The 27,300-nt window shown below is 34.6% G+C and overlaps 1 protein-coding gene and 1 long non-coding RNA gene across 8 annotated transcripts in view; one reads left to right on the top strand and one right to left on the bottom strand.

Moving 5' to 3' along the window:
* The window catches only part of LOC105468875 (uncharacterized), a 72,443-nt gene extending 71,716 nt beyond the window's left edge, over positions 1–727 (bottom strand). For both annotated transcript variants that reach the window (XR_011610968.1, XR_979682.3), the window contains exon 1: positions 592–727. This is a non-coding gene — a long non-coding RNA (uncharacterized lncRNA). The remainder of the gene's footprint in view (positions 1–591) is intronic.
* Positions 1–27,300, top strand: part of LOC105468879 (transmembrane protein 135) — a 348,642-nt gene that overhangs the window by 246,028 nt on the left and 75,314 nt on the right. For all 6 annotated transcript variants that reach the window (XM_011719361.2, XM_011719356.3, XM_011719358.3 and 3 more), the window contains one exon: positions 23,181–23,227. In XM_011719361.2, the coding sequence (XP_011717663.2) occupies positions 23,181–23,227 (47 nt within the window). The remainder of the gene's footprint in view (positions 1–23,180; positions 23,228–27,300) is intronic.

Raw genomic sequence — 27,300 nt, forward strand, 5'->3', positions numbered from 1 at the left:
TTTATTTGCAAATTAGTAATTACTAATAGAAATGTTTGGTTTTCTTAGTTTGACATCACTACATAATAGTCAAACTTTAACTCATCTTTCTCTGGTCTCATGTTCACAAATAGATCTTATGATTATAATCTGGGTTCTTTTGGAGCTTACGTTCCGAAGACAGTATTCATTGATAAGACTATGAGAATGTATAGCCCTTTGGCAGTTAAATTTTATAGCAAAAATTTATAAATTACATTTCTGCTGGATCTGTTTCTCATAGCTTAGTGTAATTAAGTGTTTGTAAAATAGTCTCTCTGTATGTTAAGAAATCAGGTTTCTTTGCCTGCTAAGAGCCAAACTGGTGCTTCTCTACCAGTGTCCTGTGGAAGGTATACCACAAGATTTTAATAAATGTAACTTCTATTACTACTGCAACTATACAATTTTGTTTTGGCAGTGTATAGCAGAACATCAAGCTGAATAAGTCATAAAAAATGATGTAACCTAGGGTACCTAGAGTGTAATGAGAAGTCAGCATCAAATAAAGATTTATGGACCATTTACTTCTAGAGTGAGTGATGGAGCACAATTAGAGCAGTATCTACTTACACTCAGAGATCATCTACAGAAGATTAATTTTCAAGCTTCCATATTAGTAGGTAGTTTCTGTTTTGTTCTCTACTGAATCTCCAGAATGGTAGTAGGTGTTCAGTTAATTCTTATACAGTGAATGAGTGAATAAAATAAATATTCAATGAGTGTTGAATAGAAGGTCAATTGTGGACATATTAGAACCTAGAACATACTTCTTAATGACCTAATAAAGATGCAGAATTTGGGTACTAACATATATATCCATTACCTTGTTCTCAATGTAGACTGAAAACAACAATATAACCGTTCAGTTTAGCAGTTGAAAATATATATATAAGTGAACCATAACTTCAGAATTTGATTCCTTTAACATTCCACAGTGATGTGATACATGAAAAAGAGTTTTAAATACTTAAAATGAGACTGTTTGATTTAAAATGGATCTTTTTATGGGTACTGTGAGACATTACTCGATGGTGGTGTGGTAGTAGTAGTTGTTATAATCATTGCTGACTTTAGTGTTTTTCTGAGACTTAATTCTTTAATTCCAAAGTTATCTGAGACCACAAAAGGATGAGATCCCTGTTCTAAAAAATAATAATAAAAATAAAAAGAGATCCCCATTCTAGAATGGAGTGAATCCTCAAGGTAAAGTAATACTTCTAGGGACTTATGGGACCAGCAGGTGATCCTCTCCTAGTACCTTGCCAGTGCAAAGCAGCCTGTTTTCAAACTTCCATGTACTCAATCAGTCTTTACTGTTATAGCAGCGCAGTACAGTTTTTCTGGTGAACAAGAGAAGTGAATGGTAGAATTAGTTGTAGGCATGCTAACATTTTATTAACAGAAGACCTGTATTGGGAAGTTACATCTTTTAAGACTGTGGTTTAGATTATCAGGTGAATGAGAATTTCCTTGAAGGAAAACACCTTACCTATGTAGACCAGACTCTGTAACACCTTTTTTATATTGGGTTTTCTTTTGGCTACAGTACCAGGTTATGAGGCAAAATACATATAAACTAATAATTACAATGTTTGCTTAGCTAAGTGGTTTTATTCTGAATATTTAAAACTTTTTCCCCTTATATCACTATGGAATGTTATGGGAAGGAAAAACTGAAGCTATGGTTGACTTATGTAGAGTTTTTGCTATAACGATTAGTTACAAGATGTTTTTCAGCCAAAGTTCTTAATAAAGTATAGAGTTAAGATGTGTTAGCAGCCAAAGTATGCATATTATTAGGTCATTGTAAAATATATTCTAGGGTTTATATATCCATAACTGACCTTCTATTTTATTTAACACTGATGGAATATTTAATGAAGTATGGGTGCTAAAGAATTTTATTGATTGTTTGGAATATTTAAGATCAATAGAATTTGTTATTTCGTAATGCAGAAATCCAAGTTTTCTATGAGTTCGGGATTCTTTGAAATATTTTTAGTTATATTAAATTGTTTCCAGAAGGTGTCACATATTTCTTTTTCTTATTCAGAACATATTAAACAACTTGTGTCATTTATTATTAACTATTACTAATGTGAAATACTTTATAATATAATAATATTTACACATTTAGGACCTACTGAATTGGATAGGGTTCTTTGTTCTACCATAAGTGATTTCCAGGTAACTATTAATTTTGAGTTTCAGTTACTTATTATCTATTACCATATAGTGAACTACCCCAAAACTTACTGGCTTTAAAACAGCAACAGTTTTATTTGCTCATGATTCTGTGAGTCAGCAATTTGGTCAGGGCTTAGCTGGACAGCTCTTCTGCTGGTATCTCTTGGTATTAGTCATGCAGCTATAGTCGTTTGGGACCTTGACTGGGGCTGCATGGTCTTAACATGGTGTCACATGTTAAGTTGGTCATCGACTTCTCTGTCATTGTTGCCTCTCATCCTCAGGTTGGCTAGTTCAGATTTATGTAATGCCCTCAAGGTTCCAAGAGAGGAAAGTGGGGCACTGTACTTGGAATTTACACAGTTACTTTTGCCATATTCTGTTGGTCAAAGTGAGTGATAAGGGCTAACCCAGGAAGGATGGGGAACTTACCTCTCTATCTCTGTCTCTAGGAGTGGAACAGCAAGTCAAATGGCAAGGGAAGTATGCATACAGTGGTGGGAGAAATTGTTGTGGCCAACTTTGCAAACAGTATATCATTCTTATTGGTGCTTTATTTTTCCCTTGCTTTCAGCTATAACTTCATTGTTATTTATATGTTTCCCTCTAGTATCTCCTCTTTTCCCTCTCCCTTCTATGCTGAATTTTCTGCTATCTAGTAGTCTCCTCTTAACCATAGTGTCAATAGTTTTGCTTTTCCTGGTTTTAGTTACCTGTGGTACAGTACAAGAAGATGAGAGAGAGAGAGAGACAGAGACCATTCACATAACTTTTATTATAGTATATTGTAACTGTTCTATTTTTTATTATTGTGGTAATTTCTTACTGTTCCTAATTTATAAATTAAACTTTATCACAGATATGTATGTATAGGAAGAAACATAGTATATATAGGGTTTGGTATTATAAGCAGTTTCAGACATCCACTGGGAGTCTTGGGCTGCATCCCCTGTGGATAAGGTGGGGGGACTACAGTCTTTTTGAAAACCCCTTAGCTTGTATTGCCAAAATGATATGTAAACTAAGAACAGACTTACCTTGAGAGAGGACCTAAGATATTCTACAACAATGTAAGTGCATGGTGGGTGTGAATTTCTCTCTCCTGTCTCTGAACCTTTTTTTTTTTTTTTTTTTTTTTTTTTGAGGAGCGAGTACAGAGGAGAGGGTACAGTGGCTTACTCTACCCTGTTGTTTGACTATGTGTTGACATAGTGTTTTCCAAGATATTCTTCATGTATTCCCAGAGTTTTGCAGAGTCTACCAGGAACTACTTTGTAACACAGTATGAGAGGCAAACCAGGACTTAAGGGTATCTTACCCTACCTCAGGCAGAGCATTTCTGCATTCGTTTGTTTTACTCAAAGTTTTTGCAGGTCTGATTTTGTTTGAGCAAAGAGTTTCTTTGCTTAAAAAACAAAACTTTAAAACTACTATTTAGATAATTGGACTTGTTGGCTGAGTTTTGGATATGTGATGTTAATTATACATTTAAACCATAAGCACTTTAAGATTTTATAAAAATATATTTGCCTTAAGCCATTTCTAAAATATATTTTCCAAATGAGGGATTTAAATGCTTTGATTTTATCAATTACTTTAAAATGATGCTTTAAAAACACATTCTAGAACACAGCTATCCAAAATTTAGAGCATCAATTACACAAGAAGTAAAATTGTACAAAATTCAGGACTTATTTACATCTAAGTAAGTAGTGTGTGTAATAAAATAGCATAATAAAAAGGCTCTGAGTATATTGGTAGAGGCATATCATTTGGACCAACAATGAGGGAATAGACCTTTTTAAAAATTAACAACTTAATGTTTATCAGAAATTGCCTGTTTAAATGAAAGGGAAATAATTTGAAAAGAAAAATGTAATAAATAAGAGGGTGTATTTTTTGAGAATATAAAAGTTTAAATATTACAGTGTTTGTAAATATTGCTATAAATGCATATGTGATCCAGGGCTGAGCTCATCTGGAACAGGGAGGTAGGCCAATTTCTCTATACCCCATGGATGCCATGGGTGACTCCTTGACCATTGGGTATACAGAATGTTAATTGATGTTGTTTGTGTGTCTCTTGTAGTTCTCTTGACCTACAAAGAATCAAGGTGTAGAAGTTATATATTTGAAGGGCTGAGTTTGTGGAAAAATGATTAGTTTTTTTATAAATCTAGGAATTATGAATATAATTTAGAGAAAGGCAAATTTCAGTACAATAATGAGAACTGACCAAAAATTGATTTCAAATAGAACTGTTTTAAAAAGGGATTTGGGGCTGGATGTGGTGGCTCATGCCTGTAATCTCAGCACTTTGGGAGGCCGAGGTGGGCAGATCACCTGAAGTCTGGAGTTCGAGATCAGCCTTACCAACATGGAGAAACCCCGTCTCTACTAAATATACAAAATTAGCTGGGTGTGGCGGCACATGCCTGTAATCCCAGCTACTTGGGAGCCTGAGGCAGGAGAATCGCTTGAACCAGGGAGATGGAGGTTGTGGTGAGTCAAGATTGTGCCATTGCACTCCAGCCTGGGCAACAAGAGTGAAACTCTGTCTCAAAATAAATAAATAAATAAATAATCTGGGGTGGTGGATTTGGTTGCCTGATAAAGTTGAGAATTTCCTATTCTAGGAGATGTTTAAGCAGAAGCTGGATAGTGATCTTTTAGGATCATTGCAGAGGGGATTCATTTCACAGAGAAGAGGATGGATTAGATAGTTCTAAGGCCTTTTTCTGTACTTAAGATTGTATGAGTGTTCCAAGTCTCTAAACTTCCTCTAGGGCAGTAAGTCCAACTGGGAGCAATTTTGTACGTCTTCCTAAAGACATTTGGCTCTGTGTGGAGGCATTTTTGGTTGTCATCACTGGTGAGGATGGCAGAGGGGTGCTATTTAATTAGGTAGAGGCCAGCACAGCCCTTCTCCCCTGCCATGAGCCCCACCCAGATAACAAAGAATTATCAACCCCCAAATCTCACTAGTGTCAATGTTAAAAAACTCTAGGGATTTAACTTAGAAGTGGTCCATTTGATCTTTAAAACTTATCTGGGCTTGAAGTTATTAGGCCAGCTAATACTGGCCTTTGGCAAAGTGTGAAGTAGGAAACACTTACTTTGAACAAATTCTTGCCATATTGGTAACATCATCACTTTTATTGCCCTCATGCTCTGTACCACCCTTCTAGACCTATCCCTACTAACGATTCTTGGTTTCATCAGGCTTAGCTCCCTTGAGCCCTATTTCTTTAACATCTACTGTCTGTTACCTAGATAATCTGAAAAATGAGTATACCAGCTGATATTGCTTTAGTACTTTTTCCTTATGGTGGTAATGCCTCAATCTCTTTTTCTCTCCCAGTGATTCATGGTAATCCTGCTGGAGTCATTCATGATTCCAAGCTATCAACTCACAGGGCTGTAAAAATGTGCTGTAGGCCGGGCACAGTGGCTCACGCCTGTAATCCCAGCACTTTGGGAGGCCAAGGCAAGTGGATCACTTGAGGTCAGGAGTTCGAGACCAGCCTGGCCAACATGGTGAAACCCCATCTCTACTAAAAATACAAAAATTAGCCAGGCATGGTGGTGCGCACCTGTAATCCCAGCTATTCGGGAGGCTGAGGCAGGAGAATCGCTTGAACCCAGGAGGCGGAGGTTGCAGTGAGCTCTGATCACCACTGCACTCCAGCCTGAGTGACAGAGTGAGACTCTGTCTCAAAAAAATGTGCTGTAAAATGTACAAGTTGTCATTCACACAAAACATATATGCATACTTTATTAAAGCAAAACAATGTGATTCTTGTCTAATATCTATTCCAAATTATTTAAATAAAATTAAAATAAAAAGAAATATTTGCATGCATTTATATGTTGCTAATTAGAGCTAACAACTCAGAGGTAGATGAGAATTTTGATATAAGCAGTTTGACTACTGGAAATTATCAATACTAAGAATGGTCTATAATCATCTGGGTAGAAATCACCTAAATTTTGGAGGTTGTATTATTAATCTACCAGGGCTCTCATAACAAAATACTACAGAGTAGATGGCTTATTCAATAGAAGTTTGTTTTCTCAAAGTTCTGGAAGCTACAAGTCTAAGATCAAGGTGCTGTCAGGGTTGGTTTCTGGTGAGACCTCTCTTGGCTTATGGACAGCAGCCTTCTTGGTGTTTCCTTACATGGGCTTTCTTCTGTGCATGTGGTCAGGGGGTGGCGGCGGGGCTGGGAGGAGAGAGCCAGAGAGAGCGAGAGAGCGAGAGAGCAAGAGCGAGCAAGCATGTGAGTAAGTGAGAGCTCTCTCTCGTGTTGCTTCCACTTCTTATACAGACACCAGTCTTACTGGATTAGGGCCCAACCCTTAAGACCTCATTTAACCTGAGTTACTTTCCTAACAGCCGTCTCTTCAGATACAGGTACATTAGGGATTAGGGCTTTAACATATGAATTTTTGGGGGACACAATCAGTTTATAACATGAGGTAACTGACCATAAATTTTACATGAAATAATCAGACAACAGTTTTAAACTTAGTTGGTATAAGTAAACTGCTCTGATGTGTTTCATAGTTTAGTGTCATAACAATCCAAAGTGAAATTCATGTCACTGTGTCATTATAGATAATATGCAAACTTTTCTTCTAGTCATTCATGCTGTACTCACTACTAGCTATTGAGTGTATAAAATTGGAGAATTTATTTTTGCTGAGATAGGTCTCAATAAAAAAGCGTGTAAAAGTCTAGGTTCTTGTGAAATTTTTGAAGCAGAGTAATTAGCAATACTTTAATGTTTAGTTTTCATTAACAGCTGGTCATTTTACCCACTTTCCTTTATGTAAAAATGAAATCATGCTCCACAAATGTCGGTTTATAATTTGACTCCTAACCTGATTAAGATGAAGGAATGTATGCTTAGGATAGCTCAGACACTGAGATATTGTATACCAGGAACCACCTGCTTTCCTTAGGGCATTTTCTGTTAAAATATTAATCAAGCTATTTGTTATTAAAGACAGAATTTCCATGTGAAGATTTTGGCTAACATATATAAACATACCTCATTTTTGCCATGTCCTATATTTAACACACTAAAAAGAGTACATTTAGAAATACTCTTCAGGATTTGTAGCTTCCACCCTAAATTAGTCTGGCTTATTGTTACTAATTAAATTTTGAAGACTGAGAAGACCAGGTCATATCACTGTCAAAGTGCTTTGGATATTGTGAGGACTTAGTTTTGAGGTTATTACCCTGTTTAACTCCAGATCTTCCTGGCATGACAATATGGAGTTGTTCTACTCTGCTAAGATACTGCTTGTTCATCTCATTCTAACTTTGTGGGTGAAGACAACAACGGTATTTAGACATGTTGTTTTAGAAACATCCCAGGGAGAATTTTCTACATGTTTTGGTTTGTAGAATTTTATTTTGAGAAGGCTCTAGCTTTCTTTATAGCCTGTAGGATATTTTTAAAAGTAGACACTTAAAAAATCTGAGAGTTGGATAAGAGATATGCCTGTAACTTATATGAGTGATTAAAATGAATTTTTAAAAATCTTAACCATGAAATCTATGTCCAGTATGTCTATATGTTTAATAACCTGCATTTTCAAGGTAGTTCTTTGGAATAAAACCTAGAATAAATATACATCCATATTACTGCTATTTTAAAATAAAAATTAATGTGGATGTATTCACGAAATAAAACAGGAGAAGTAAGATAAACCTCATTGCTATGCTATTGCTACTAAAAAAAAGACTGGAAACATTAAGAATTCTGTTGTCATAAAGTTTAAGGTAACCTTTGTTCAGTCCTTCCCGTGCTTTTTAATGACATCTTCTGGAAAAAAAAGATTGAGATGAAAAAACAAAACTAGTTTTTCTTTTTGTGAGACTTTCTACTGGGATTAATGATTATCACATTGTGAACATAATTGAGGGACTAAAATACCATATGAGGATTGCATTCTTCATTCTGAAACTTGTTAGTCTTCTTAGATGCAGGCATTATGAAAAACCAGCTAAGGTGGAGACTATACTTAGATTTTTATAGTACATTATTTTGGGTTTATTTAGAAAGTTCGGTGAATATTTCCTTTGGTAAGAGGATTCCAAAGGGGAATTGTGCATGTGAACCTATTTATTTATAAATACATGCTAAATATTGACACCATCATTGTAAGAGTAATACTACTTTAGGGGTTACAGTTTGTATAAACATTTCCAGATTTTAATTCCTCAAATTATGGTTTTGCCTTTACACAGACACTGAGTACCTATTGCATTTTAGGTCATATGGACCAGATTCATTCTTGACACTCTCTGTACACAACTTTTGTATAAGATCTTAACCACATGCAACTAGAATACAAAATAAAAAAGAGATTTCTATGATCGGGGTAATGTCTGGTCTATAAATGTCTGTCTTCTCTTTTATCACTTTGGAATTCATAGCTAAGAGCTGATCCTAGATAAATGTGATTTTACAGTGTCACTAGATTTTCATCCCTATGTTTATTCTCAAAATCATTTTTACTGTTGAAACAAAGCTAACTCAGCATTTAATTTTTTACTAATTGCTCTAGACTCACTGGATATTGAACAAAGTTGACTGAATTTTTAAAAATATTACTGGGCCAGGGCCAGGCACGGTGGCTCATGCCTGTAATCCCAGCACTTTGGGAGGCCAAGGCAGGCGGATCATGAGGTCAGGAGATTGAGACCATCCTGGCTAACATGGTGAAACCCTGTCTCTACTAAAATTACAAAAAAATTAGCCGGGCATGGTGGCGGGCGCCTATAGTCCTAGCTACTCGGGAGGCTGAGGCAGCAGAATGATGTGAACCCGGGAGATGGAGCTTGCAGTGAGCTGAGATCACGCCACTGCCCTCCAGCCTGGGTGACAGACCTAGACTCTGTCTCAAAAAAAAAAAAAGAAAAAAAAAATTACTGGGCCACGCGTGGTGACTCACGCCGGTAATCCCAGCACTTTGGGAAGCTGAAGCAGGCAGATCACCTGAGGAGTTCAAGACCTGCCTAACCAGCATAGTGAAACCTCGTCTCTACTAAAAATACAAAAATTAGCCAGGTGTGGTGGCAGGCACCTGTAATCTCAACTACTCGAGAGCTTGAGGCTGGAGAATCACTTGAACCCGGGAGGTGGAAGTTGCAGAGAGCTGAAATCATGCCATTACACTCCAGTCTGGGCAACAGGAGCAAAGCTTTCTCAAAAAAAAAAAAAAAAAAAAAAAAAAAGAGAAAAAAAAAATCACTGTTGATTATTGTTATATCACTCTCTAATCTATAAACTGTTAAAATACTTTTGTAAGTATTTTGCAAAACTCTATTCAATATCATTACATCTTGTAGTGACAAACTGGATTACTGAGTTTGTCATGCTGATTGGAGAGGGGGAGAAAAGCACAGAAATGAAGTTTCTTAAGGTTATATAACACAACTGACAGGTTGTGGTCAATTGTTTCCTTGCTATAATAAGCATAGGAAGCTTGAAAGGAAAAAAATCTTGTCTGTAGATTAATTTGGGAAAATATAATCGAGAAGTCTATATTCTGCAGTAAATGAAGTTGAAAAGCACTTTTTTTTTTCCTGAGATGAAGTCTCACTGTGTCGCCCAGGCTGGAGTGCAGTGGTGCGATTTCGGCTCACTGCAAGCTCTGCCTCCCAGGTTCATGCTGTTCTCCTGCCTCAGCCTCCCGAATAGCCATGACTACAGGTGCCTGCCACCACACCCAGCTAATTTTTTTTTGTATTTTTAGTAGAGATGGGGTTTCACCATGTTAGCCAGGATGGTCTCGATCTCCTGACCTTGTGATCTACTGCCTTGGTCTCCCAAAGTGCTGGGATTACAGGCATGAGCCACTGCGCCTGGCCTGAAAAGCACTTCTATACAGTTCATCTGATTCAGAATTTAAGTGCATGCACTCATTGTGCTTTAAGTCTTCGTTTGACCTCATTAGGAAAAACTCCCAAAAGGCTGGGTGTGTGTGGATCACCTGAGGTCAGGAGTTCGAGACAAGCCTGGCCAACATGGTGAAACAGTGTTTCTACTAAAAACACATACACACACACACACACAATTAGCTGGGTGTGGTTGTGCATGCCTGTGATTCCAGCCACTCTGGAGGCTGAAGCAGGAGAATCGCTTGAACCTGGGAGGTAGAGGTTGCAGTGAGCTGAGATCACACCACTGCACTCCAGCCTGGGTAAGAGAGCAAGACTCTGTCAAAAAAAAAAAAAAAAAAAAAAAAGGAAAAGAAAAGAAACCCCAAAACATTATTAGTTCAGGACCATTTCTGACTGAAGAAGTGATAATGGGAACTGAGTATGAAAGGAGGAATTTGCAGCTGGAATGGTCCAAACCAAACCAGATATGAGCAATACCATGACTAATTAAGGAAGAATTTTCTCAAATGAATTTTGGAATGACCATATGCCCAAGGAACTGGTAGATGGCTTGAAGATGGGCAACAGGACACACTATTTGGGAGAACTAAGTGTTACTCTATTATACTAATATGTGAGTATGTACTCGTGTGCTGTAATTAAAACAAGAGATTATATATCCTTCTACTTGTTCTTGAATTATGTATTGGGATTAAATTGGCTATTAATATGTACTTAAAAAATGTGGAACTCAGCTAGAGGGCCACTGTTGGCCTTTTGTCCACAAAACCTTGTAGTTTAGTGAAGTAGTGAGTGAATGCTATCTTATTGGCCACCTTAGTGAACAATAATCTTCGTTCTGGTGATCTTTCTTAGCTTTTGTCAAATGACAGAAATCTGAATTGCCATATTGGTATGTGCTGTTTGTTATGTGGCCTTGCTGTGACCTTTCTAAAGTAATCTAGAAGCTCTTATTTATTTATTTTTTTTAATGTCTCAGAAGTAAAAGCATAATAATATCACCTTAAGCCTGGTTCTTATTCTTACTTGAGGTTAATGGGAATACCACCCTTTGGATGAAAATAATGAACTTACTACAAATTGTTCATTTATAACAAGTAGGCTTCACATAGGTGACCTGTCTACTTTGACCTACTGAAAACATAATATTTTTTCAGCTGTAACTTTGCCCTGAGTTCATATAGCACCTTTCTTCTCCTCCTTCTCCATGTGCTGAATGACATGTGAGGGTTTTTTTCCTTTTTTTAATTTGAAAAAGTAACATGTTTGGCAGCATTAGGATAAAGAATGGTCTCTTGTAAGTTTATATAAACATACTGAAAAGCTTACTCATGTAGTTTATCCTCTCATCTTACTACATATGTAAACAAGTGAGGTTTTAGTTTTTGTTCATAATATTTAGATTATTTATTTTGGAAATTTAAAAATTTTGCTTCTTACATCTGCTGTTCTTCACTAGAATAAATAAGGATTATGGAGTTTTCCTGTCACCTTTTCTTAAATCTCGTTCATTATATAGATAACAAGCTTCTTAACACAGACTATATTTTAACTTACTGTTTTATCTGCTATACATGAAAATAGTAGATGTTTCATAATTAAGTTGAATGAAATTTGTAAATGCTGTAAATCTTTAATGGGATTTTAAAAAGTACTTGAGAGAAATCCATGACAGCTCAGGGGCTTTGGAATCTTACCTGGTTTCAAAACCTAGCTCAATCGCGTAACTATCTATGTCTCTCTAAATCTCATCTCTGAAGTAGGGGTAATGATCCCTACATCGCAAGGGTGTTTTGAGCATTACATAAAACAGTGTATGTTAAGGACTTCATATAACATGTAACATATGGTGACTTTTCAATAACATCTGCAATTTATGGTGTTGTTACACTGTAATTAATATGATACTGAACTCTGAGATTCTCCTTACTCCCTTTTTTAAAAGGACAGACACATCTTGTTAAAAAAAAATATTTGGAAGCATTAGTGGGATTACTCCTACCTTGGAAGCACAGTAGTCACTAAACTAACATTATTAAGAATAAAGTACTTTTTAGAGGCTATAATTGAAAGCTTCAGTTTGAAGTCAGACAGTCCTGGCTTTGAGTCTTGGTTCAGCTACTTAAATATTCTGTGATTTTAGGTGAGTACCTTAACTTTTGATTCCAATTGCCTCATCTTTAAAATAGAAATGGTAAAAACTTACCTAGTGCCTGGCACCATTAATAGTTTATTATTATTATTATTGTTTTATTCCTCCTCTTTTCTTTTTCTCCATGTTCATTGGTCACTTTAAAAAGAAATTTACCTTCACTAACTATCCATCTTTAAGCTCTCCCATGGCTCCTTTTAGTTCCTCACTCTTCCTGTTCACATTAATTCTTTTCTTTTTTATTTTGAATTGCATTTTTAATGATAATGACTTATAATGACCAATTAATTGACCATAAAATAGAGGAATGATGTGGGAAATAAAAGACGGAGCTGAATGTCTTAGTAAATTTTAGACCTAAGTCATTAGCTAACCTTTACTTCCAATAAACTGCATTTCCTTTACATGGTAAATAAAGATGTGAATAAAATGTTGTGGGTGTTTGATGATGATGTCTAATTGGCTTTTGTAGTCCCAGCTCTGAGAGTATACTTGAATTAGTATTCTGTTTCATGAATGATTTCTTGTCTCGATTGTCATTTGACCATTGAATTTTCTTTTATATTTTAAATAAAGGCTGGATTTTTCCATATGTAAATCTCTATTTGTAATCTTTCAAGTAGCAAGTTGTTTTAAACTGTTTATTTTTAAAAATCTGTCAGCGGAATTAGAATTTTGTTGTAATAAGGACTGTAACTTCCAGGATATATTTAATATTACTGAGTATCGAAAACTTAACTTTAAATTGTCCCATTTTTACAGAAGATAAGGTGCAACTACAACTAATCTACTTACTATAAAAGGACAGGATAGCATATAGGCTGTACTTCACCCAGCCACTCTAACATATCTGCTTCTACAAATAGAATATTTAAAGGTTGATGTGTTGCCAGACTCTATTTAGTGACCTTGAAGGTATAAATCAAGAATGGTGGCCTGGGTGTGGTGGTTTATGCCTGTAATCCCAGCACTTTGGGAGTCTGAGGCAGGTGGATCACCTGAGGTCAGGAGTTTGAGACCAGCCTGCCTGGCCAACATGGTGAAACCCCGTCTCTACTAAAAATACAAAAATTAGCTGGGTGTGGTGGTGCATGCCTATAGTCCCAGCTACTAGGGAGGCTGAGGCATGAGAATCACTTGAACCTGGGAGGTAGACGTTGCAATGAGCTGAGATTGCCCCAGTGTACTCCAGCCTGGGCAATAGAGTGAGACTCCATCTCAAAAAAACAAACACAAAAACAAAACAAAACAAAAACAACAATGGTGAACAGTGCAAGTAAGAAACTAGGCCTAAGTTTCTGGCATATTTCCTGTGAGTTCCCACACTCAATTCAGTGAAAGTAATTTTATTTTCTTGGTGTATACATAAATTCTGAGACTTGGCTTATTCTGTGTTATTATAATATTATATATTAGTTACAATGTGCATTGAAATGTTTGTTGTACACTGACAAAAATGGACTTATGGAATGATAGAACTTTGAAGTTCCGAAGTATCCTAGAGATTAGTGTAACTTCTTTTTATGGATGAAAAATTAAGGTTTAAAGAATAACAGTGATTTAATCAAGTTTACAGTCTTAACCTGGAGACCCAAGACTTCTTTCTTACTTCTAGTCTGGCATTTTTGGCTCTAAATTCTCTTTAAGATTTTTATGCTTTCCCTGTATTTGTTTTATCAAGGAATAGAAACATAAAAAAAAATTAGGTAAAGCTGCTAATCCAAAAACAAATGAATTAATTAAAAAAATGGACTGTGTGTTATGGGTGATTTTAATTAAACAGTGATTTAAAAAATTTGTTATATATCAATACATAGCTATTTAACTTTAGGATAGTGTTGCTTAAAATTACATATAAGACAAATATTATGATAATGATATGTTGCATATATTTTGACTTTGAACACACATTGTAAATTATAATAATACTTACTTGTTCAGTAAGAGCTGTATTCATAAGAGACCGTGCAATAGTCTGTTTTCAGAAAAGTTGAAGATGCTTAGCAGAGTCTAAAGTTTAGTCTTTAAAAAAGTATATGAATGGGAATACTGTTTAGTTTCTTGAAAAATGATTTCTTTAAATAGAAACTAACATTATGAAAACTCTTATTATCAATAATGTATCTATCTATGTATCTGCCCTCTGGGACTTTGTGTTCTAAGTAAGCAAGAGACATAAAGAAAGTATACAAACAACACAAAAACCATTGCTTAAATATATTAAATAATTAAAATAACAATATAGTCAGATGTTTTGGTGAGTACCACCTATAGGATGAAGTATAAATACTTCTGTCCTATTGTATTCTATTGGAATGATCTGTTAATATGCCTACATTTCCACCAAACTATGTTCTTCAGGGCAACAAGAATAAAGTATTAGGTAGTTATTTTCTCATAGTGTGCCGGGACTATAACAGATATTGAATAATAAATGAAGGAGGGTGAGAACTTGTGGTTCCTTGTCTTCTCTGTTTTATTCAAGGTCATGAAGGCTCCTGAATCCAGAGCTTACCTTTCTACATCTGTCCCCTTTCAAGTTGCTGAGTTGTAAAATATTGGAAACACATGACACCAGATTAGTTTTTGTTGAATGGATAGGTAGAAATATGGCTAAAATATGAATGAAGTACAGAGGGTGCAAGAGGAAGTATATTGCTCTTCAGTTTCAGTATTTATTTGAGTCATGGAAGGAAGAGGATCTTAATGAATATTGGGGGAGATGAACTTGGTGAATAGTGAAGGCTAGCTAGGTTCCCTACTCACTAAGCATCAGTGTCTTTGGAGATACTCAAGAAGGAATGGCCACAGGCACTGTGATCAGGGGCAAAAAACAAATAATCAAATACACTAAAGAAAAGCAAAAGAGTTTTGTGGTAGGAAATAGTTAAACATACCATGTGTTCAGTTCTCTAGTACAATTTAAAATGGATATATGTTTTAACCACTTTCAGGCTTAAATAGTAAAAACAGCTTTCTTTACCGGGCTGTGTTTACTTTTGGCCATGTTCACATTTTTGATATTTCTGATTATTTTAAGGACTTCCTATATTGTGATTTTGTTTCTTTGCTACTGCTTGCGAGGCATAGTTTTTGTGTAATTCTACATGACATAGTGATGACAGAATAGTACAGTTTTTCTTGAAAGTTTTGTAAGACCTATAACAGGAAGCAATAAATTGTAAATCTGTCATTTCCTACAAAGTCTTTCCAGAGAGAAAACACTATTTTCCAGCTGAATGAACTTTATTTGCACATTATTTGTTATACTTTCTGTACCCTTATGTTATATCGGCCTAATACATTTTGACGTTTCTTTTATGTGATTGCTTTTGTTTAATCACCCATATTTTTGTTGATAATAATAAAATTCCATGTTTTCATATAAATATGTTCAGTTTCAGAAAACAAAATTGTTTCTAAAAGGCCATTAACCCAACCAAAAATAAAGCATACGAAAAAGTAGTTTAACCAACCAACCAACCAAAAAAAACAAACAAAAGGATTATAAACCTGGGAGGCTCAACTTAACTTAATAAGAGGGATGTAACTATAATATGAAATAACATTTCTTTCACCTATCAGTCTGGCAAGGATAAAACACAGTTTTTGTGGGTATAGGAAAATAACTAGTGTAAGGAAATAGCTACTTTCATATGCTGTTGTGGGGATTATATATTGGTATGATTTTCTTTGGAGGTCAATTTGGCAATATTTGTCAAAATTAAAAATGTACTTGTCCTTTGACAAGAATTCACCTCCAGCGATACGTTTACAAAGTATACTTTGGTATTTAGAAAAGTTTATTGCATCCATTCTAAGTATTCATAGGAGACTTTAAATAAACTTCAGCATATCCATATATGTGTATGCTTTGTGTATATAAAATTGAAAAGTATATGTCTTTAAGACAATGTCTGTATTTGATATATTTCTATGTACAAAGGTATGTACATACTCATACAAAATTCTATAAAAGTCCAAAAATCTTAGAAGGGAACTTCCTTTTCATTGTTATTTGTTATTCTGTTTGAATTTTTGTTTTTATCATGTACATGCATTACTCTTTTGTATCAGTTTAACAGCTTTTTTGAGGTGTAGTTTATATGCTATAAGATTTACCAGTTTAATGTATCAGTTTCATGGGGTTTTCAAATATTTACTGAGTTGTGTGTGCATCCAACCCTGTAATCTAATTTTAAAACCTTTTCATTGCCCCCAAATAATTCTTGTACCTATTAACAGTCCTTCCTCATCATCCCTTAGTAGTTCCTCTCCATCACCCCTTACTCCTCCAACTCTAGGCCACCAGTGTTCTACTTTCTGTAGGTGGACTTGCCTGTTCTAGAATTTTATATTAACAATATCATACATAATTGGTCTTTGTAATTGGCCTCTTTCACTTAGCATAATGTATTTGAGGTTCATCCATGTTTTAGTATGACTGATACTATTTTTTTAATTTAAAACTATTTTTACAAAAGTGAAAACAGCAATTTCAGAATTACTTATCCTGCTGAAGTATATTGCCCCATGGCTGTGAAGTGGTAATGAATGATAGAGAAATTTTTTCAAGTTAAAAGTTACCATGTACTGAGCATCTGTGATGTGCTAGTCACGCTATTAGGCTTTATGTATGTTACATCATATATAAATCCTTATAGTTTATGTAATAGGTAGTATTATATTGTTTCTACAAATGAACAGATTAAATATCATTAATTTTTTGTGTCAATTTACACATGAAAGTGTAAAGCATATATATGTGCAGATGTATATTTTGCAGCTAAAGTTAAAATATGTAAAGTGCTAAAATATTGCTGTAATACACAATGAAAATGTCATTCACTGTCTAGAGATGTCCAGTGGAACTTTTTGCAGTGATGAGAATGATCTATATCTGTTATGTCTGTTATGGTATCCACTACCACATATGGCTTTTGATTACTTGAGATATGGCTAGGGTGAATGAAGAAACAAATTTTAATATTACTTAATTTTAATTAATTTAAATTTAAATAACCACACTCTGATTCCGGTCATGATTTGATACTAGTGATAGATTTACTCTTCCAGTTGGAGAGTGGAAACAACTTGATCAAAAACATGAACAAAGTATATGAAAAAATGGTATGCAAGATCCTGGATATTAAGTGTTGAAGGACAGTGTTCCCTGAGATATAGGAAACAAATGTGCTCTACAGTTACCCAAGCTTACTGTCTAGAGAGAATTTCCGGGCATGGATTAAAGAGGGGTCACTCAGACAAAACCTAGGGGACTTTCTGAGTTGAGGAAATAAAGCTCAAAGTGTAGGCGGACCATGCTGGATTCAGGTCACAGAACAGAGGACTAGAGAGGAAAGTACTCAGCTGATTACTGAGTAGGACTTGCATGTGAGGAACCTGTTCCAAGCCAAAGAAAGAACAATCTGAAGAAATAGAGGTTTTTAATTGGGTAGTTAGCACTCAAACAGGAATAGGAATATTGTCTGTTTCTATTAGCCAGACTGGAAAATCTCAAAGATTCATGTGGCATTGGGTAAAGTACACATAATGTTTTACCTTAGTATGGGGAATAATTAGCCCTGGATTTCATCTCTTATTAAAATGTCCTAAAAGCAAGTCCTTAAAAGATCAAACTATTTCCAAGTAACTTAACTGTGTCTCACAACAAAGCTCAAGAAAACTTATGGGAATGCAAACATAGGCAACACCTATTAAGGTAAAATTTAGAATGGCTGACAGCCAGTAAAAAATTACCACCATGCAATAAGAAATAGGAAAATTTGACCCATAATGAATAGATAAATCAGCAAATTAGTACCAAATGATAACTTATAAATATGTTAAATTGCAGGCAAAGATATTAAAAAGAGTTATCATAGCTGAATTTTATAGTTTCAAAAAGTTAGAGATATGGAAATGGGGAAAAAGGAAAAATGAAACTTCTAGAGATGAAAATTACAATTTGTGAAATGAAAAGCTTACTGGATGATATTAATGACAGATTATACATTGCAGAATAAAGTGTTAGTGAACCTGAAGACATAAGAATAGAAACCATCTAAAATGAAACAGAGAGAAAAGAGACTTTTTTTTCTTTCTTTCTTTTTTTTTTTTGAGACAGAGTCTCATTCCATCACCTCGGTGGAGTGCAGTGGTGGTCTCACTCACTGCAACCTCTGTCTCCTGGGTTCAAGGAATTCTTATGTCTCAGTCTCCCAAGTAGCTGGAATTACAGATGTGCACCACCATGCCTGACTAATTTTTGTATTTTTAGTGGAGACAGGGTTTTGCCATGTTGGACAGGCTGGTCATGAACTCCTGACCTCAAGTGATCTGACAACCTTGGCCTCCCAAAGTGCTGGGATTACAGGGATGAGCCATTGCGCCTGGCCATGGTTTTGTTTTTTTCTTTTTTAATCACCAAATAAAGATAACATCTGTGAGTTGTGGGTGATCTCCTATTCATGTAATTGGAGTTCTTGAAGCAGAGAAGGGAGAAGAAAAAATAATGGTGAAATAATGACCGAAAATTACTCAAATTTGATAACTGTAAACCCAGAGATCCAAGTAGCCTAATAGATCCTACTACAGGAAATATTTTGAAGACTACCCAAGGCACATCGTAATCAAATTGTGAAAAGACAATGGAGTGACATTTGTAAACCACTGAAACAAAATGATCCATCAGCCTAAAATTCTATACCCAACAAAAGTATCTTTCAAAACAAAATGAAAAAACTTTGCAGACCTACATTTTTAAGTCAAAGTGATTAAAATATAATGATGAATTTAGATATATCTGTACATATATACACTATGGATGACAATAATAGCACAAAGATCAAGAGAGGAGAAATGGAAATACATTATTGGAAGATTTTTTTTCTATATGTTAAGTAGTATAATGTCATTTGAATATAGACAACAATTTATAGATGTGTACTATAAACCGTAAAACCAACACTAAAATACGCCAACAAAGGGAAGAAAATGCGATCATTGAAAAATACTCAGTTGCTGGGTGCAGTGGCTTACACCTGTAATCCCAGCACTTTCAGAGACCGAGGTGGGTGGATCACGTGAGGTCAGGAGTTTGAGACCAGCCTGACTGACATGGTGAAACCCCATCTCTACTAAAAATACAAAAATTAACTGGGTGTGGTGGCATGTGCCTGTATTCCCAGCTACTGGGGAGGCTGAGACAGGACAATTGCTTGAACATGGGAGGTGGAGGTTGCAGTGAGCCGAGGTTGCAACACTGCACTTCAGCCTGGGTGACAGAGTGAGACTCTGTCTCAAAAAACAAAACAAAACAATACAAAAACTTAGTTAATCAAAAAGGGGCAGAAACGAGGGGAAAAAAACAGTAAGAGATAAGTAGAGAAATAAATAGCAAGATGATAGATTTAAATATAAGCATACCAATAATCATATTAAATGTAAATAGTATAAATATCTCAATTGAGAGACAAAGATTTTTTGATAGGATAAAAAAGCAGGAAACTATTATATGCTGCCTACAAGCAATGCACTTCAAATGTAAAGACCCCAATCAGTTAAAACTACAAGACAGCTAACATCAAGCCAAAGAAAGGTGGAGTTACCGTCCAACAAATAATGGGAGAGTGCTATAAGCAGCTTTTTGGGTGAATATGTTTATTATTTTGCTTATGATGATTATTTTACAGGTACATAGCTATGTCAAAACTTATAAAATTGTACACTTTAAATATGTACAGTTTATTTTGATTATACCTCAATAAAGCTATTAAATCATTTAGATAGCCACACGTGTCCAGTAACTACAGTACTGGACTGCAGTATCCTGTAAGGTCCTTGAGGGTCAGAATTGTATTCAAATATCCTCTCTATTTAGCAGGTACAGAGTAACCACTTGGCCAATATTTGTTTAATGAAGGAATGTAAGATACAGCTAGCTCAGTGAGCATGGACGTATCGCTTACCTTTTCAGGATCTGAGTTTCCTGATATGAAAAAATATGATGGTTTATATCAAAGTATCTTTTAGCTTTAAAATTCTGTAATTTCAAACACAGAGGAAGTATTCTTCCTTATTTAGCTGTGGATTTAGATTTATTTGGAAAAATACTTTGTGAAAGTAACAATGATAAACTAGCACAGTTTTAAAAACTTTTTAAAAAACTTAGCTAAAAATGAAATGCTGTTTTTAGCATCTTTAACTAAAATAATAACAAACATATTTTGCATTAAGTTCCCATCTTTCTTGATGGAATCCAAAATCCTTCCAGTAGCTCTATGCATATGGTCCCCCGGCTTTTCTCTTACAGTATCTCTGCTAACAAGTCTCTTCTTCTTTGACCACTTTGTATAAAATAACAACCCCCAGTCTCCTGTATTTCTCTTTCCTTATTCTACTTTATCTCCAAAACTCCTACTACTGTCTAACATACATCTTTTTAAAAATATATTCTCTTACCTGGCTAAAAGATAAGTTCCATGAGGCCAAGGACTTTGTCCATTTTGTGCATTGTGGTAAGTTTTAGAACGGTACCAGCCACATAGTAGGAATTCAATAAATATTTGTTTAATGAATCAGTCAATTGCACTGTAATATCCTTTTGATTTATTCTCCTAATTATCAGTGAGATTTCAAAAGGGTTCCCTGCTTAAAAATAATTTCTTTCCAGATTTATGTCTCTGGGTTAGGTTTTTCTATCTAGATCACTTATGTCAGTAACAAAACAAGATAAAAACAATCTGCTGAAGAATTTTATAAAGCTGGTTATAGCATTCTCCCATTATTTGTTGGACGATAACTCCACCTTTCTTTTATAAGCATCCTCTCATTAATTCTTCTTCAGCAGACTGTTTTTATAAACTTTTATAAGCATCATCTTATTAATTCTTCTAAATAATTCAAAGTATGATATTATTCTCAGTTTATAGATAAGGGATCTAAGGTTTAGGGAAGTTATATAAAATATCTAGAGGTACACAGAACTAGGATTCAAACCTAGGTCTATCTTAGTCTAACGCTTGAGTTCTGAAACATTGTACTTTTTCTCAGTTTCGAGTGTATTATTTGTAAAGATAATTACCAGTTTAGTACAAACACAGATAGGTTAGCATATTAGGATAGATCACACCAACATTTTGAGGGATGGGAGACTTTGGATATTTAGAGAAGATGAAGAGTGTGTGAAAGATTTGTGGGATACTTCTAGAGAGGTTTTTAGTGTGATCTGCAGGGGGGACACTGATTAGTGGAGGAAAAGCCTGAAGCATTGAACATCTGGGAAGGATGGCATTGTCTAACAGGGATTGAATGATAGAGAAATTTTAAAAAATGAATATCATAACAGTTTTGTTAGGCAAATTATAACCAGTAAATAAACCCACTTAGACTTTAATTTATAATCAATTGGAAATAACTGAAAATTATTTTACATGCTTTAAGTTATGTTTCTAAAAACATTGAAATGGTAAAATGAACCTTACGCTTCATGGATAGGGTGTTTTAAGTCAATGGAGAGAGAGATGGAGAGAGGAAGGAAGAAGCGAAAGAGAGAGGGGAGAAGAGTATGTGTGTTTAGCACAGAAAGAGATTTTATAGATATATAATGTTACATAAATATATATAATATTTACTTCATATTAATTGATACCAATCCTCATTTTCATTGGTATATTTATACATTTCTAAGTCATTCAGGCTATATATAATGCTTATCTTAGGCTAAGACAGCAAACTTGTCAAGCTTGATTTGTAATGGCATCATTACCATGCTTTCATCAGGATGACTAGAAATTATTTGTGTTAGAAATAGCAAAACAATTTTTCCAGTGTTCTCATTTCTGTTCTTGTGGTTAGCCTTTCACAATCGAAAGAAAGTTCATTTCTTATTTGTCTGTGATGTGAAGCCATTGACAATTCTTATGCTTAGTTTATACTGTTGTTTTTTAACATAAGAATGCATTCTACAACTTTAATTTTTGTGATTTAAAACAACTTTTCCAATCTGTTTTTTTTTGGTGTAACTAAGACGTTAGTCAGGACTGGAGTTCTGGGTTCCTTCCACATACCATCTTAATATGGTTGTGTTTACTGTGATGTTTTTGAGATAATCATTTCAGATGTTCTTATGCCTGCTTCTAGAGGAATTACTTTTATAGCTAGTCCGTATTCCACAAAGGAATATTGTATTTTTATGAGCTTTTCTTATTGATTAGAATTGGTTAACAACTGTACTGTATTTTACATTAGAAAATCTGGTCATCTTCATATCATAGTTAATAAGCTTTCTGATTTATTCACTGAATTGATTATACAAAAGCTGTTGTCCTTGTTTTTAAGTTAAGCTTGCTTGTTTAGGCATTCTAACAGAAAGTTAAAAATTTGCTGCTCCCTTTTTTTTGAACCCTGTTACCCTTCTATCCAGTCTGTATATGTCTGTATAATATATATAATTATATACATGTTGATAGTTACATATAAGTATTGCAATTTATTCTCCTAATATTGGTTATATTAGGGGTGTCCAATCTTTTAGCTTTTCTGGGCCACATTGGAAGAAGAAAATTTGTCTTGGGCCATACTTGAAATATACTAACACTAATGATAGTTGATGAACTGAAAAAAATTGCAAAAAAAAAAAAATCACAATGTTTAAAGAAAGTTTACAAATTGTGTTAGACCACATTCAAAGCTGTCTTGGAGTTCATGCAGCCTACAGGCCGCAGGTTGAACAAGTTTGGTTTATATGAAAGGTCGAGAATATGAAATGTGTGTGACTGGTTTGTGTATCTTTTTATTGTTTCAGGCACAAGATTTAATAGTATTTTGCTTTTATGATTCACTCAAATGGTGATGTCAGTGTTCTTTTGCAAGTAATGTATTTTCTCCTTGTTACAGGTCCTTTTGTTTTGCATCACAGCTGCCATGTACATGTTCTTTTTCAGGTAGGTTCTGTTATACCTATTTACTTTAATACCCCAAACAGTATCCCTTTGTAATTTCATCAACCGTGAAACTAAAGTATTCTCCAAATAATTATCCCTTACAAGCAGCATACTTCCCCCCGCACCCAGAGTGGACAGAGATAAAGCATTGCTTCTTCATGAGTAAAGAAAAGAGAAAGAGAGGGAATGAAGATTGATTCCCACCCCCCATTCTATTTATAAGTTTATCCTAGAAAGTTGAGTATGTCAATTAACAGGACTCAAATCCTGATAAGTGAATTTTTATCTTTTATGGACCTGATTGTATGTAAATACCTAAGTATTTTTCACTCAGCTTATAAAACAATCAACATTTTACATTTCAATAAGAAAAAAGTGACAGTAGAGCTCTAGCTAAGCCTTCTGCAAAGATACCCTAGCGCACTAATGATAGTCTGTAAACTATTGTTTGTTATAATGTCAACATTGTACTTTTCGCTGACACCGATCTCGGGTTTGTCGGGGCTACGGGGAAGAGTGTTAGGATGGCCCAAGATTTAAATGCCAGTAAGAAGGATTTCTGTCATCTTCGTATAATCCCAGCAGTGTGCAATGTGATTTTTGATTAGGGAGAGTCCCCTCCTTTATAATCTTTATTTCTTTATTTTTAGTGATACCAATTAATTTCCATTTATTTTACTCTTATTGCCCTCATTTGAATAGATCTTTTTGGTATTTATGGATCTAGCAAAAGTAAGTCTTAGCAGACAGGACCAGACTTTTCAAATTAAAATTTGTGCTTAATTAACAAAGACAGTTGCGGATTTTTAGTAGGATATATTTGGTAGATATATATATTTTTTTAAGAATAAAACAATCCAACCATATCAGAATTTTTTTTAAAAAAATTATTTTTAATTTTTGTGGGGACATAGTAGTTGTACATGAGATGTTTTGATACAGGGATATGATGCATAATAATCAAATGCTGTTATCTTATGTGTTACAAACAATCCAATTTGCACTCTTAGTTATTTAAAAATGTACGATGTATTATTGATGATAGTCACCCTGTTGTGCTATCAAATAGTAAGTCTCATTCTTTCTTTTTCTATACCCATGAATCACCCCCACCTCCCCCTACACCCCACTACTCTTACCACCCTCTGGTAACCATCATTCTACTCTCTATGTCCATGAGTTCAATTGTTTTGATTTTTAGATCCCACAAATAAGTGAGAACATGTGACATTTTCCTTTCTGTGCCTGGCTTAATTCACTTAACATAATGATCTCCAGTTCCATCTATGTTGCAAATGACAGGATCTCATTCTTTTTTGTGACTAAATAATACTCCGTTGTTTATATGTACCACATTTTCTTTATTTATTCATCTGTCAGTGGACGCTTAGCCTCCTTCCAAATTTTGCTATTGTGACCAGTGCTGCAACAAACATGGGAGTGCAGATATCTCTTCGATATATTGATTTGCTTTATTTTGAGTATATACCCAGCAGTGGGATTGCTGGATCACATAATAGAGATCATAAATCTCTATTTTTTTCCAGAATTTTTAAACCATTAATTTCCTGCTAGTATGTCCTAATAAATATTTTATAAAGCAAAATTATATAATTTTAAATTGTTTTGAGTTTTTAAAATGTCATATGCAAATAAAAATGATGATGTTACTGTTATTATTCTTGTAAAGAGACAGCCAGACTTTTGGAAGGGAAAACATAGATGAAGAGTCAAGGTAGGGAAGACTTGAACTGCAAAGGGTTTTGTATCAGTCATTGGGATGCTTAATATTTTGTATCAGTCATTAGTGACTGAAGAATTATTGGAGCTGTCTGGTTGTCTTTGTGAAATTGTTTGATCTATTTATTACTTTTACTGTATCTTCATATACAATATACTTTTCCTGTGGTCTCTTTCCTATATTTTAATAATTTAGAGGTGGGTCATGGGAGCTATGAACAATGACTCACTGATTTCCAAAAACTTCTTAATTGTATTCAGACACATTATTAGGATAGTATTGCAAAAAGTTCACATAGTTTGCCTTTATATTTTAATGTTTTATCTAGTCTGAGGATATAGCATACCCAGTAGGGAAAATTCAATCATAAAAAGCTTAAAAACTAGAAACCTAACTTGTTGACATACACAAGAAGAAAGTCCAATCTCAAATAAATTTTCTTTTTCATGGAAATTCCTAACAGAGCAGGTATTTAAAATCCTTCCCATTGTGGAACTTAAAGATGTACTTGATTGATGTGTAGCATTTCTTAGTCATCAGAAGTTTTTGAGGTTTAAAAATAAATCATTTGTTAAATACACCGATAGAGGCCCAATTTATAGCATGGGTCTAGGAAATTATGTTTTGAAAATTGCTGCCATCAACCCAGTATTTTTGGTGTCGAAAGAAAATCAACCCTATAAATATGTGTTTTGGTGCAGAGCTACGGAACCTTTTCCTGTTTCAGTCACAAGTCTAGGTTAAAAACAACAGTTTAAAATACTTTCCAGAAGGCTCAATACAAGGTTTAAGTGCCAAAATAAACACTTTTAATTTTCTGAGGAAACTGGTTGTTTTTCTCCCGAAAGAAGTACTATCACCAAATTCACTATTCTTGGCAGGAGTTAGTTTGAATAGCTCAACAGCAGAGGTTTGGTATATGGTAAAACCAAACAATTTATAAAGTATTACAACCAAACAAAACAATATTAGATTTGTCTGCATGCTAGCTTGTGTTTGGGAATGAACAAACACTATTGTACATGACACTTGGCAGGTCCACTTGCATTTGAATATTTTATTTTAAAATTAAATTTTATTATAAATACATATATTTGAAGACACATTTATTTCATTTATTAACAATTATGTTAAATCTAATTGCATGAAGTTGGATAGTCAAATGAGACTGTCCCCAGGACTCCATTTATGGTAACCTCCTATGAGAAGAGGATAGGGAAGAATTTTATGTTTGAAATAAGTCAACTCGTGTTTTTATCCTAATGGGCAAAGGGGAAATGGGCAAAGGGGAAATGGGGAAATGAGGCCTGCTTTCAAGAAAAAGAAAATATGCCGTTTTTTTTTTTTTCAAAGAAAGAACTTGAGAAGTAGTTTCATAAATGTTTTCCAAAGATGTCGCAAGATGTGATGACTATACTATGAATTTACTTAAAAGCAACACGTTTTTGATATTGAAAACTATGTGAAAACTATAATGTGTAATGAAGTAACTTACTTTTGCATAGCTCTTAATAGTTTTGTAATAGTTATTTTACATATATTTCATATGTTAATGATCAGATTTTCACATTATACACCAGAAGTAAGGCTTATGTTCAAATGAAATCACCCACTTACTTCTGGTGTGTAATGTGAAATGCTTCAAAGGCTTGGGCTGGGAAAAGGTAATGTGTGAGGAGAGAGTTCTAGTTCTTTTCTGGTCAGCTGGCCTGACAGCCATGTAGCTAGCCATCACAAGTGTCTCTTGATACACATGCTATGGATTCTGTTAGGAACGGGATTACAAGGGAAGGTGGAACATATCCTGAGGATGTTTTGAAAGAGCTTTTTGTATAATCTCAGTGGGCATTCTTCATAATAGTTTTACCTCCTTTGTTCAGTCACCTTATTTTTATTATGTGTGCTATTGTCATTGCTGTACCTTAGGTCATTGTTTGTTTCTGTTGATTTTGGCCAAGCAGAAGTCATATTTAAAAACTTTTTAGAAAATTTGGTCTCATGCACCCCTTGAAATAATTTCTTTACTTCCAAATATGTATTTATGGGCAAATCAGTTTGCATTCATCATAATTTTTCATTCAGGATTGGGCCTTCCCAACAGTCATGTGGAAAAATAAATCAGTTTCTTTTGATCACTAACTCTTTTAATTAAGAAGCAAAAGAAAGAATCAACAATAAACATCAAAACTGTTGCACTTAATCCTACGCACACATAAAAAAAAAATGCAACATTTAGAAATACCAGTTCATTGGTTTTATATTCACCATTAGGTACCTGTCTATGAAGAATATTTGAGAGAAAGGAAGTAGTTCAGCATAATTTTTTATAGAT

The sequence above is a fragment of the Macaca nemestrina genome, chromosome 12 (genome assembly GCF_043159975.1).
Source record: "Macaca nemestrina isolate mMacNem1 chromosome 12, mMacNem.hap1, whole genome shotgun sequence".
NCBI lineage: Eukaryota > Metazoa > Chordata > Mammalia > Primates > Cercopithecidae > Macaca > Macaca nemestrina.